Source organism: Salminus brasiliensis, chromosome 6 (genome assembly GCF_030463535.1).
Source record: "Salminus brasiliensis chromosome 6, fSalBra1.hap2, whole genome shotgun sequence".
Lineage (NCBI taxonomy): Eukaryota > Metazoa > Chordata > Actinopteri > Characiformes > Bryconidae > Salminus > Salminus brasiliensis.
This window is the reverse complement of record NC_132883.1, coordinates 7,152,183-7,166,684: the sequence shown is the minus strand read 5'-3', so window position 1 is coordinate 7,166,684 and position 14,502 is coordinate 7,152,183. Positions and strand designations below refer to the sequence as shown.

The window sequence follows — 14,502 nt, the reverse complement described above, 5'->3', positions numbered from 1 at the left end:
TTACAAACAACACTGCTGCCTCCTCACACTGTTACAAACAATACTGCTGCCTCCTCACACTGTTACAAACAACACTGCTGCCTCCTAACACTGCTACAAACAATACTGCTGCCTTCTCACACTGCTACAAACAACACTGCTGCCTCCTCAGAGTCTCACAAACAAATGTTTAACAGACTTTGCCTTCTCAGTGTAACAACCCCCACCTCTGTTGTAGTTTGTCTAATAGCGCCTCCAAGTGCATGTTTGTCTTTCTCTAAAGGAAGTGGCGTCTCTCTCTCTCTCTCTCTCTCTCTCTAGCTCTCTCTCTCTCTCTCTCTCTCTCTCTAGCTCTCTCTCTCTCTCTCTCTCTCTCTCTCTCTCTCTCTCTCTCTAGCTCTCTCTCTCTCTCTCTCTCTCTCTAGCTCTCTATAACGGAGTCTTTGGACTTTGGGCGGGTGGCAGACTATCTCTAGGGGAAAGGGCATGTCGATGTTTTCACATATGGTGCACTGCCTGCGTGCGGGTACATGCATTGCTACAAACGCCAGCAGTAGTTGTTGTTGTTGTTGTCGTTGTTGTTGTTTTTAGGTGATTAAAAGAAGGCATTGGGTTATATAAGGTTAATAAATAAGCCGAACTGTACAGACAGTAGCAGCCATTACTGATTAAAGTGCTGTAAAGTTACTTCATGAACTGCTAAAATAGAAAAGGGAACTTTATACAGCTATATATAGACTTATATGGCTGTTCGCGCCTACGCGTAAAAACGCAAACGCACAAAAGTCACCACAGTGTCTACAGCAGTCAGGCAGCTTCTGGGTGGTGTGTAGGGGGGGAAAGTCGCCCGAAAGTTGTGCTGCCAGTGTCCATGTGTGGTCAGTTGAGTCCTCTTCGCACATGCTCCTACTTACGTTCCTCTTTCTGCATAAAAAAGCGCACAACCGGATGCGTGGTTTTCGTTTTAACTCAACTGCAGAGAGACCCGGAAAAGCCATCCATGTCAGAGCTATCATGCGCTAAAGCAAACTGTCCTCTCCTCTCCCGCTCGAAACACCCTCTCTCCAGCCCTCTCCGCCATGGTGAGCGCTTTCTGCGCGTTTTGAGGAGCAGAAGGAGGATCTAAGACCCAAACAGAACGAGGACACCATCGGTGAGTTTGACTTTTGCCCTAGTGGGCTTTTTTTGTGGAGCTCTGGTAACGCAGAGAAGCTGATACTAGGTGTGGCAGATGTGTGCGTGTGTGTGTGTGTGTGTGTGTGTGTGTGTGTGGACTGCTAGTGGCTCAGGAGAAACTTCCTCCCTCCTGAAAGGCTTTTTTCTCCTGATATTCACCATCCTTGCTTCTGACGTAAAACCTGTCCACCTCCTGGTTTTTGTGGTGGACGTAAGTGGGAGCAGCTGATGCTTCAGAGTTCACACCCTTCTTACCCCCACCAGCAGTCTCAGCTCAGGACAGGACAGCCATAGACATTAAAACACGAGCAGGTCCAGCTACAAGTGCTTTGCATAGACAATACAAGCAGATAAAGTGAGCTTCTGGAGGTTGGGGAAGCTCTCAGGTGGAGCTGATCTGCTGCTGGCTGTGGCAGGCTTATTGTCAGTGTACACAAACCAGCTGCAGGCCAGGTCCATAAATATTTGAGTATCAGTCATCGCACAGGTGAGCGGTGTAGGTCACTTGGAGTGGTGCTGTACACCGATCAGCCATTACATTATAACCAGACAGAGTTATGAGAGTTATGAGAATATCAGGTTACAACGGTACCTGTCAAGAGGTGGGATCTACGTGTTAGGCAGCAAGTGAGCAGTCAGCTCTTGAAGGTGATGAGTCGGGCCTGCATAAGAATCTGAGCCATTTTGACAAGACCCAAACTGTGATGGCTGGGGCATCTCCTGATTAGCAGGTGTTCCCGCCGCGCAGTGGTCCGCACCTACCAAAGAGTGGTCCAAGAAAGGACAGCCGTCCTTAAACCAGCAGCGTGGTCATGGGCGCCTAAGGCTCATTGATGCAGTCCATGAAGGCCCGGCCTCACAGCTTACAACATTTAAGGGATCTGCTGCTAACGTCTTGGTGCCAGATACCACAGGACACCTTCGGAGGTCTTGTGGAGTCCATTTTGGCCATTTTGGGGGCACGAGGGGGACCTACCCAATAATAGGCAGGTGGTTTTAATGTTATGGCTGAGCTGCGTAGGGTTCTAGGGTTCATTACCACAGTAAGTCTGTGGAGCAGGATTTTACTGTTTTTGGATTTTTAAATTAGAAAACAGAAAACTTTGTGCTTCTGTATCTGATGGCAATTTTAGAGCTACTATAAAGTTCTTTAATCTTTATCTTTAAAATACATTTTTAAAGAATGTAAAAGGGATCAAATAAAAATGCAAATAATACAAATAAGTGATTTATTTTATTTATTTTATTTTATATTTAACAAACATAGACATTTATAATATATCCACTTAGAAGGACACAGGATGCAGTGATTGATGCAAGATTGATGCTATATTTAATATTGCTCAGTTATGCTACTGTTTAAATGTTTAGAATCACTTATTATATTAATAACTGTTGCTAATTTTACAGAAATAACATAAAATATAATGTAGAACAAAATGTATATATATAACCAATACATAAATAGCTGTAATGTGTGTGCATATATATATACATATACATTCACCTATGTAATACTATACTATACTATTTTATAGTTCTTTTCATATTTCTGTTTTATAAATTTGTTTTTTAGCATCAAAAAGCTATTTGAGTATGTAATACATTCATGTATTTCATTATTATTATACTTATTTAAATATGTATTTATATTATTATTATTATTTAGTGGTAAGTTATCTAGCACATTTAAAACATGAGGCCTTCTGTGGGTTTTTATTATAACTTATTTCTCAATATTACACACACCGTTCATGCAGATGAAACAAAGAGCTCCGGTATGAGACTGGCTCTCCAGTAGAGAGTGAAATGAAAGAGTTTGATCAGAAGAAATTGAAGAAACAGAAGAAATTAAAAGTTTTGTCCAACCAACAAACTTGAAGCCACTGGATATTAGCAGTGTTCATCCTGTCTGTGCAGAATATAGTTCTCACTTTAAATGATTCAGTAGTTTTCTGTAGCCCTGTTGGTAATTATATGTTAATATTATATGTTATATATATGTTAATATTAATATGCATGTGGATCCCTATTAACAGCTCGTTAGTTTGACCTGTGTCCTGCAAGTGAGAGTGTGTAGTTAAACGGTTGGTCTGCTGTTGCTGGTTCTAGGACATGCCTTATCTGGACAGACAGAACCGCATCTGTGGATTCTTGGACATCGAGGAAAATGAGAGCACTGGGAAGTTCTACCGGCGCTACTTCATCCTGGACACCTCGCGCAACTCTCTCTTCTGGTACATGGACAATCCACAGGTAATTAGAAGAGCACAGTAGTGCAGAAGGGCCTGTGCCCATTGAAGTAGCAGCAGATTTGATGAAAAGCAGAACTTTTGAAGAAGGCTGTTATGACTGCTATTGATTCCAAAGAACTGCTTGTATGTTTTGCATAACTTTGCATTCTTCTTGGGAACAGAACTTACCAGAGGGAGCAGGCTTTGTTGGAAGTTTGCGTCTGAGTTACATTTCAAAGGTAAAGTTTTTGTTACAGTCAGTTAGCAGGTGATTTATCAATCCGAAAATAATGCACTTAATTATTGTTTGTCACACAAAATGTCTGAGGCTTTTACATGACGATGATTGAATATAAAAAATAGAAATGATATATGTATATATATACATATATATATAGCCACATATATATATAAGCTCATGGTGTGTGACAGGATTCATAGATTGAGAAGTGGTGGTACAGTGCAATTGGATGTGTGGAAAATGGGTTGCAAAGCAGATTTGGCTGCATTTGGCTGTGGCCAAAAACCACAGTGTGAAGGAAGTAGCTGAATTTGCAGGTGTATGGAAGCATACGGTCATACAGGTCTACCAGCAGTGGCAGAAATCTGAACTGGCAACTTTATTGGAGGAGGAAAAAACATTTGTAACTTTAAGTGGAAGTGAATGCAAAATAATTAGATTCCACTATTTAACAGAATTTGGACAAAAATGTAAAGAACAACAACCAGATTGACTTTGTGTAAACAAATGAAAATGGCAAAAACAAAGCAACAATATACACCAACATTAAAAAGTTTGGAATCACACTATTAATATATAATATTATATATATAATTTTCTATAACTTCTTCACCCTAAGTGTGTGAAGGAGCAGTATCAAAGGTCCTTCCTTCCTGCTGTCGTCAGACTCTACAACTAGAACTGCTCCCAGCGGACCACGTACACACACACACACTTAAACTACACACACATGTTCAGGGAAAAGAGATCCCTCAATGTAAAAATACAATGTGCCCCCCCCCCCCCCCCACACACACACACACATGTGCAATTAAAAGTCATTTGCAATTACCTGTAAATAATCTGTAAATAATATTGTTATTACTTTTTACTTCTATTACTTATTTTGTGTATATATTGGTAATTTATCTACATTTAGGCATCTGTCTTGCTACCCCTTTTCTGCTGTGACACTGAGAATTTCCCCACTGTGGGACTAATAAAGGATTATCCTATCTTTTCTGTAATTTCGTGAGCAGTGATACCAAATACAGTGTAGAGTAGATTAGTAATTAGAGTAGATCCAGTAGATCAAGTGTTTAGAGTTATTGTGTACTTTAAATAAAGAATGTACATTATTTATCTACTCACAGTTACTTCTGTCAGCTGATCTATTTCAGGATTTGACCACCACGCTTCAAATACAAGGCCTTCTGTATGTTCAGTTTATTATCAAGTCAAGTCAAGTCAGATTTATTTGTATAGCTTTTTACAACTGTTGTCGTCACAAAGCAGCTTTACATAATTAGTAATTAGTAAAAGAAGTAAGAAAAAGGATAAAGGATTGTAACATGATTCCTGATGTGCTGCAGTGTTCTCTGTCAGTTTACCTTTATCTACAGCACTGTTCATTATTGAGAGCACGTCTAGACATTTCTTCAATTTAATATCTTCATTTTATTTTATTTTTTTTACAAATTATTTGGCCTCCTACTAAGTATTGCATTGCACAGAAGTACAATAATATATACGTTATATATATTCATCTGAAATTAAGTCATTTTACAGTGTTAAAACCCTGATTCCTTACACTATTGATTCCAGACTGTAGTTAACACTGCTGCATTTGATGCTGCACATTTAAAAATTGATGTTTGTTTGTATGCTCTCTGAGTGGCCTTGCTGTCACTTGGGGTCTAAGTGCATGTCAAAACCTTAATGTCATTCATGTTCAGGATGTTGTTCAGCTCTGTCTTATTTGCATAGACATGTTTATTTTAATTCTTTCGTCTTTTCCTTACTCCTCGTTTGCTTACAGGTCAGCGAAGTGTCAATCAAGCAGAAACCCAAGACTGAATTCTGCTTTGGTGAGTGCTAGTCACCCCTCAAGCCCTCCTCACTCCCACACCTACATCACCTACACATGAGTCACATAATAGTAGTCACATAATAATCTGTCTCAGGATTATTGAAGGGCTCATATCATGGACACTTTTTCACTGTAAACATTGGTGTCATAACGTTCGCTCATACAGTTCATATTGAGTTACTGCACTGCAAAATACTGCCCAATTCTAATGGACTGATTTGTGAGCACATTTATATAGTATCTATATAAATAGTATATAGTATATAGTATATTAGTAACCCCTAAACGTTTTGTGTCTTTAGTTTAGTGTTTGCTGAGTAGGTGAAATTTCATTGTGGAATTTAATTTCTTTTTGACATAATATGAATCTGGAATAATTTATCATGATAAATGGATTTCATGATAAATCTCCACAGATGGCTCTGCATAAGGATGATTGGGCTATAAATACCTGCAGGCTGTGTGACAATGGGTCACAAAGCAGATGTTAATGATTGGCTAAGAAGGAGTGATTGCATTTGGGCGTGGCCAAAGACCATAGTGTGAAGGAAGTAGCTGAAGCTGCAGGTGTATGGAAGCATACGGTCATACGGGTCTACCAGCAGTGGCAACAATTTCAGCCTACAGGGAATTCTCCTCATTTCTGCCGTCTTTTAGACACAATTCTGACTGGAATGTCTTATAGACTGGGATTTTTGCCACTGCTGGTAGACCCGTATGACCATATGCTTCCATACACCTGGGGCAGTGGTGGCTCAGCGGTTAGAGCGCCGGGATATTGATAACAGGGTTGTGGGTTCGATTCCCGGGCTCGGCAAGCTGCCACTGTTGGGCCCTTGAGCAAGGCCCTTTACCCTCTCTGCTCCCCGGGCGTTGGAGTTGGCTGCCCGCCGCTCTGGGTGTGTGTGTGTACTCACTGCCCCTATCACATGTGTGTGTGTGAGTGTGTGTTCACTACCAGATGGGTTAAATGCGGAGGACACATTTCGCTGTACACTGTACAGTGACAAATACGTGCACCTTTACCTTTACCTGCAGATTCAGCTACTTCCTTCACACTATGGTCTCATTATGGTCTTTTAGCCAATCATTAATATCTGCTTTGTGACCCATTTTCCTAACATCCAATGAGACACTCCCTGCACTGTACCACCTCTTCTCAATCTATGAACCCCGTCATATATATATATATATATATAGCCCCAGTCAGTGATGGCCTGCATTTTAAAAGAACACAGTGCAGTTAATCAGAACAGAGATTGTTTACATACAACAGTCTTAAAGGCACAGTAACAAAAGCAGCCTGTCAACTGTAATTATAACTAATCTAGAATCTAGAGTCTATTTAAGATTTTAATAACTGAATATTAACTCAATTATAAATTATTATTCTGTAATGACATGAATAACACATTCTACCTTACCTGCAGTGATAAATGCACTGTCACGACGGTACTTCCTCCAAGCCAATGATGCGGCAGACTTAAAGGAGTGGGTCATCGCACTGAATAAGGCCACCAAAATCACAGTGAGTTAACAACACTCAGTCTCATGAACCTTTAGGCTACTGTGACTGTGAACAAGTACTGAAAGTTTGCAATCTACCACACTGTTCCTGAGCGCAAGTGTGTTCATAGAACTAGAGGTCTCTCTCTCTCTCTCTCTCTCTCTCTCTCTCTATATATATATATATATATATATAATGCACATGAGAGTTGCTCAGATGAACATATGGCATACACTGATGCTTAGCAGCCAGATGGATGTGTATGCCCTTCATTTTGTGGCTCACAACCACACACTATAGGAACCTCATCTAGAGATTAAGCGAGTTGAGGAGTGAGGAAGATCAGGCGATGTCAAGACCATTTTCAGATTTAAACAGCAGGCACAACTTGTGGGACTGTGTAAGTGTGGTGTAAGAGGTCTGTGGACCGCAGTGAGGAACCATAGAGGAACCATAAACAACCTTGTTTGTAATAGAGATCTGTGAATGTGAAGAAGTGGTTCTGGGTCTGGTGCAATTGATTCAACCACTAGCTGCCAGTGAGCTACCACACCATATAGGAGAGTGGGGTTCGATTCCCAGTCTTGGTGACTGTGCTGTGTCTTGCTGTGTTGGGCAAGACTCCGAACACTACACTGGCCCACCTCTGTAATACGAGTAGCCTTGCAAGTCGCTATGGATAAGAGCATCAGCTGAATGCTAAATGCTAAAGGTCTAAGCAACCTTCACTGGATGTAAATGTTCTTTTCCTGTATAAAGGTTCTACACACTTACACACCTCTATTTAGAGGTGGGGGATCTGGAAAAAAATTATTTCACGATATTTAAAGATATTTTTAATGATGTTCGATATTTATTACAATATTTTTGATTACTGATTACACTCTTTGTAATGAAACGTGCAGTTTATCAGTGCTCTTTAAACACTGACGATATCCATGATACACTCATAGAAGCATATTGTGTAACATGATAACAAACTTTATCGCAATTTGATAAAATATTGTCATATTGCCCAGCTTTACCTCTATTACAAACACGGTTCTTTATATAGAACCATAGGTGGTTCTTCAATGGCATCTCGTAAAGAATAATTTAGGGCACCTACATTTTTTAAGTGTAGGTTCACTGCTAGTTTTAAATAGTCAATAGTCAATTTGGCCATATTTGTTTGTAGACTTTGTGACCCCGGTTCCTGTCACCACCACTGCCCTCTGAATCAGTTCTTTGCAGTTCTTTGTAGTTCTGTAATAACCGACCATCTGTAGACCATCTGTTTCTCTGCATACGTTGTTAGTCTCCTCTGATTCTTCAACCACAGAGCAGCTATTATTCGTGTGGTGTTTTTTTGTGGTGGGCATTTTCAGCACTGCAGTGACACTGACTGACATGGTGGCAAAAAGTGTGTTTTAGTGTGTGTTACCCTGGAGGTACGAGTGGATCAAAAACGGCAGTGCTGCTGGAGTGTTTAAACACTGTGTCTGTCCACTCACTGTCCACTCTATTAGACGCCCCTACCTAGTTGGTCCAGCTTGTAGAGGTAAAGTCAGAGACAGAAGCTATGTATCTGTTGCTGCACCGTTTGTGTTCCTTCATCAGTGCTCATAGGACGCCGCTGTTGGCTGGATATTTCTGGACACAGTGACACTGAGGTGTTTAATGACTCCAGCAGCAGCACTACTGTGTCTGATCCACTCGTACCACCAGCGCAACACACACTACTAACACACTCGCCACCACCATGTCAGTCAGTGTCACTGCTGCAGTGCTGAGAATGCCTCACCACCCAAATACTACCTGCTCTGTGGTGGTCAGTCCTGTGGGGTCCTGAGCATTGAAGAACAGGGTGAAAGGAGGCTAACAAACAAAGTATGCAGAGAAACAGATGGACACAGTCGGGAGTTTTAGAACTACAGAGTGCTCCTATATGGTCAGTAGAGCAGTGATCATTTCAGAAAGTCACCAATTAGTTTTGACCGCTAGAGTATAGCTCGTAGTGCCAGCTCCACCTTCAAGTTGAGAACAGCTGGGCATTAATGAGTGCTGTTCCTCTGGTTCCACGTTCAGGTTCCCAAAATATCACCCGTTGCTCAGAGCACAGATGCCGCCACCGTGACGAGCCAAACTCAGTCGACATCTCGACAGGCCTACAAGACGGAGATTGTGGGAGGTGTTGTCGTCCACACACCGGTCCAACAGGTTCTTTTCAACGGCTTTTGTATTTTATTACCTTTCTGAGGACATTTGAGAGCACATGATAGCAGAGGTTTGTGAGCCTGTTTGGGTCGCTGCTTTCTGTGTTTTCTAGAACGAAGCAGATGATGTCTTCACTAGTGAACCGAGCTCACATGTAACGCTGAGAAGGTGCATAAGTCTACGCCCCAACGTTGTGAGATCAGGCTACTGCGTCAAACAAGGCAATGTGGTAGGCTGTGCTACCATTCAGCTGTTGAAATGAGGTGACCATCCTACAGGCACGGCTCTAACTGCTCTTTCTTGAACCCTTTCAGAGAAAAAGCTGGAAGAGGAGATTTTTCATTTTAGATGACCAGGCTGTGAGCTACTATAAAAATGAATCGGTGAGATACAGGAATCCCAGCGATCCTTTTCTGCTCATGGAAGAACTAGAGGTACAGTGGACTCCAGTGTAACCAGTGTAACTGTCTAATTGCAGGATAAAGACCCCTTGCGCAGCATTCGCTTGAGGGACATACACAAGGTTCATGAGTGCCTTGTAAAATCAGGGTGAGTAGACAAGATTCCAGTCATGTGTTTGACTTGTCTAGAGTAGCCTTTCTTAACCCCTTCAAGTCTTCTTTAGTTTCATTGTGTTTGCTGAGTTGTTCATATTACATTACTGAATAACCAGCCCTAAAATTAAGCACTAAATCCCAAGCTGAGACTGGGCAGTCAATTAGCCTAAATTCTGCTGAAATCTGGCTGAATATCTGGGTCTGTTATTTAAATCTGTATGACTGCATTACTGTGTTTGTACATATTTATGCATGGATATATACATCACCTGTACAAATTAGAAGTAAAAAAGCTCTTTGCCATCAGTGGCCGGAGTCTGAGAGAGAGAGCACAATTGGCCATTCTCCCTCCGGGTGGGTAGATGGAGCTCTCTCCCCTCATCTCTCTTAAAGCGATGTTGGCTGGGACAGGCATCTGTTAGCTGGTTAGCTGGAGCCAGGGACCCAGCACTGTCCGGCTGCCCGACGATGCCGCACAGGCGTCGGTTTGAAAAGAGGCGGTTGCTGGCTTTGCATGTATCGGAGGAGACATGAGTTAAGGCCTTGCCCTCCTAGCACTTGGAGCATTGCTAGTGCTAGAACGGGTGGGTTAATTGGCAGTACCAAATTGGGAGAAAAAGTTGTGGTTTTGAGGGCATTCATTAAAACATCTCCAAACTTCTCCTCATGGGAGTCTAGTGTTATTTAGAATTACCATCCTCAACACCTGGTTTGGTAAATCAGTGCTTAATGTTGGCAAATCAGATGAGCTGGTGATGGAGGTGATCCACACAAACCCACACTCTGACGTCCAGGGCGTCCAGGAGAAACCTGGGACCAAGCTTTGTTCTTCAGAGTAGCTCACAAGATCTCACCTACTTTCTTCAGAATGAGAGAAATGCTTTTTAATAATGTGCTTAGGTGCCAAAAATGTTTTCACTGAACATTTTTAATGGATTTTACTAGTTTAAAGGTTCTTCACACACACCTCTTTTACAAGCCTGGTTCCTTATAGAACCAAAAGTGTTTCTCCTGTGGCATCACTCAAAGAACCCTTTGTAGCACCTTTATTTTGAAGAGTTTAGTCAGAAATATTATGTATAACTGATTTAATTACAGAATGCTCACATTAAAACGAATATATCCTAGAATTTAGCTTTAATAAGAGAAAGAATCCTTTTCTCCCATCTTAATTATTTGCTGTATTTTCAGGGAGCTGCTCTCACGTGATAACCTGTTTGAGATCATCACCAATGCAAGAACGTTCTACATCCAGGTACCTAAAATTAAAAATCCTCAACATTAAATTAAGATTTTAGTTCACAACGGACTGGAGATGTTGGTGGAGGCGTTTGAGGTTGTGTGTGTGAGTGATCTGCACCTGAATGTATTTTGAGCGAAGCTGTTTTTGAATGATCTCTGCTTAAATGCATCGTTGGTCAAGCAAGATGTAAACAACACCTGCTTTTACACCATTCAGCAACTCATTTGAGGCATGTTTGTAAACGCGGAGGTTGCTTTACAAGTAATGCCTGAATATTTTTACCCGCTGAAACTTTGTTTTAGTAAGTCATTTTACATCAGTTTTATGATTAAAGAATTTCTTCAAACCAAACACTGATGATGAGAATGAATGAAAGGCTGGCTGGGGCCTTTAGCCCTGAATAATTTGCATAATGATTGCTAGTCGTTACCAGATTTCATTCACTGGAAAAAGTACTTGGGTTAAGATAAATGATTTAGTTTCACATTGTCTGATATATAATAAAATATAATAATAAAAATGCATTATCATGTTTGCTGTTTATTATTATATTTTATTATATATCAGGTATTGTTATTCAATTTATCACTAATTTATTATTAATATGTATTGTACTAATGTATAATTTATACTTAGTTATATTTTACATTTATATTTATATTAAAATAAGAATATTTAGTATTTTGTGAAAAATTTTCCAGTCAGAAGCTGATGCTGATAAACTGCAGTAGATTTGTGGGGTGTGGGGTGCGTAGTGTGACAGAGCTTTAATTCTGAGATGTTGGGTTTTTTTTATCCACACAGGCAGACACTCCTGAGGAAATGAATGGCTGGATAAGAGATATTGCATTAAAAATCCAAGACTTCCGAGGACCATCAAAGGTAAAGTGCACAGTGTCTGAACGGACAGCAGCTCAGTGTAAAATGAACAAACTCCAGAATATTAGAATTCATTAGAATTTGTGATCATAAATATCCACTAAATTGAAAATATAGACAATAAAACAATACAGCGAAAGGCTGGACAGTCACTTGATGAAAAATGATGACCTTGCCCATGAATGAAGACCTTCACTGACTGGTAAAAAAAAACCATAGTAACAAACCAGTTTTCAGTTTTTTCTCTAATGGTTGCTAAGTAGTTGCTAGGTGATTGCTGTGATGTTCATAGACAGATGCTATCCAAAATATCCAATGTGGTTGTTATGCAGTTGATAGGTGATTAATAAGCTATTCCAAGTGCTTGTAATTATTAAGCACTTGTTATGATGTCCTGGAGGGTAGCTAGGCAGTTAGTTGGTGGTTGCTATGCTGTTCTAAGTGGTTGCCATGTTGTTGCATGTGGTGTCCTGGTGGTTGCTATGCAGTTACTAGGCAGTTGGTATGCTGTTGGTTGTCATGTTGTTGCCAAAACACATGCTGTGATGTCATGGTGATTGCTATGCAGTTGATACGCATAAGATTTCCTGGACTGTTGCTAGGTGGTTGCAATGCTGTTCCTGGTGGTTGCTAAACAGTTCCTATGCTATTTTAAGTGGTTACCATGTTGTTGCCAAGTGGTGTTTGCTAGGTGGTTGCTAGGTGGTTGCTGTGCTGTTCCAAGTAGTTACTATGCTTTTGCTATACAGTTGCTAAGGTATCCGAAGTAGTTGTTATGCAGTTAAGAAGTGGTTGCTGTGCTATGTCAGATTACTGTGGTGTTTCAGGTGGTTGCTGTACAGTTGCTAAGCGGTTGCTTTTTTTACATTCTTTTTGACTTTTTGGATAATCTAATCCTCTCTCTCTCTTTTTCTCTCTCTCAAACTCCCTCTCTCTCTCACACACACACACACACTCACACACACACTCTCTCTCTCTTACTCTCTCTCACACACACACTCTCTCTCTTACTCTCTCTCACTCTCTCTCTCTCTCTCTCATACACACACTCTCTCTTACTCTCTCTCTTACTCTCTCTCACTCTCTCTCTCTCACTCTCTCTCACTCTCTCTCACACACACCCATTCTCTCTCACTCACTCTCACACACACACTCTCTCTTACTCTCTCTCACTCTCTCTCTCACACACACACTCTCTCTTACTCTCTCTCACTGTCTCTCTCACACACCCATTCTCTCTTACTCTCTCTCACTCTCTCACACATACACTCTCTCTCAAACTCCCTCTCTCTCTCACACACACTCTCTCAAACTCCCTCTCTCTCACACACTCTTTCAAACTCCTTCTCTTACACACACACTCTTTCAAACTCCCTCTCTTACACACACACTCTCTCTCAAACTCCCTCTCTGTCTCACACACACTCTCTGTTTCTCACACACACTCTCTCTCAAACTCCCTCTCTGTCTCACACACCCACTCTCAAACCTCCTCTCTGTCTCACACACCCACTCTCAAACTCCCTCTCTCACACACACCCTCTCTCTCAAACTCCCTCTCTCACACACACTCTCTCTCAAACTCCCTCTGTCTCACACACTCTCTCTCTCTCACACACACACACTCTCAAACTCCCTCTCTCACACACACACTCTCTCAAACTCCCTCTCTCTCACACACACACTCTTTCTCACACACTCTCTCTCAAACTCCCTCTCTCTCACACACACACTCTCTCTCAAACTCCCTCTCTCTCACACACACACTCTCTTTCTCACACACTCTCTCTCAAACTCCCTCTCTGTCTCACACACACACTCTCTCTCTCTCTTGCACACTCTTTTACACTTTCTCCTTCTCTCTCTCTCTCTCTGACAGAGTTGTCGTTTCAGCGGTTCTGCGTTCTCCGCACAGGGGAAACCCCCGCTTGTAAAATCCTGCTCCACAGCTCAGTCGTGGCAGCCCTGGACCCCGGTCCCAAAGCACGAGACGCAGTCAAAGGAAGAAGGCCAGAGGGAGAGCGCTTTCTCCTCCCTGCCCTCCCTCTCGCACACAGGCGAGAGCATGGAGTCACAAGTACGCCAGAGGCACCACTCCCAGCCTCAGCCGACCAAGGACACAGACTTTCCTTTGGACAGACATATTCGCACCACTGATGTCTAAATGTTTCCTTTGCTACTGCTGCTCACCACTTACGTCATTTTAACCATTTCATTATGCTTTACTTTCAAATGAAGGCCTGCAGCCTGTCCGCAGTGTACGAACGCTTCTAGAAATAAGAAAATACGTGTGAAGGAGAGACGAGGAAGAACGAGGAGTGACAGGGTCCAGTCATTGTTCAGAAAAACGCTGATTCCCTCATTGTTAAGGCTGCACAGGTTTGTGAATGGTGCTGGGAGGAAAAGTGCTTTATGTGGAAGAAGAAAAAAAAAGAAGTGAAGTCCAGTTCCAGAGACTGGTGTTTTTTTGTGTACGACTGACTATGCATTTTGACTTTGCTCCACAACTTAACCCGTATGGCACATACTTGAAGATGTTGCAAGGTTCATACAAACTGTTGAAGTGTGTTCGTGATTTAACTGTACTTTTTAAATGTGCGTAAATGCTGCTGTCGCTAAATAATATGAATAAAATATGATT

General features: G+C 41.5%; 1 protein-coding gene across 1 annotated transcript; it reads left to right on the top strand.

The window, feature by feature from the left end:
* Window positions 1-483: 483 nt before the first annotated feature.
* plekha2 (pleckstrin homology domain containing A2) lies at window positions 484-14,502 on the top strand. The gene is made up of 12 exons (XM_072681461.1): window positions 484-1,132; window positions 3,268-3,411; window positions 3,572-3,628; window positions 5,429-5,477; window positions 6,910-7,007; window positions 9,054-9,185; window positions 9,295-9,411; window positions 9,497-9,565; window positions 9,661-9,731; window positions 10,931-10,994; window positions 11,787-11,864; window positions 13,741-14,502. The coding sequence occupies exons 2-12, from the start codon at window positions 3,271-3,273 to the stop codon at window positions 14,023-14,025; spliced, it is 1,161 nt and encodes a 386-aa protein (XP_072537562.1). The 5' UTR covers window positions 484-1,132; window positions 3,268-3,270; the 3' UTR covers window positions 14,026-14,502.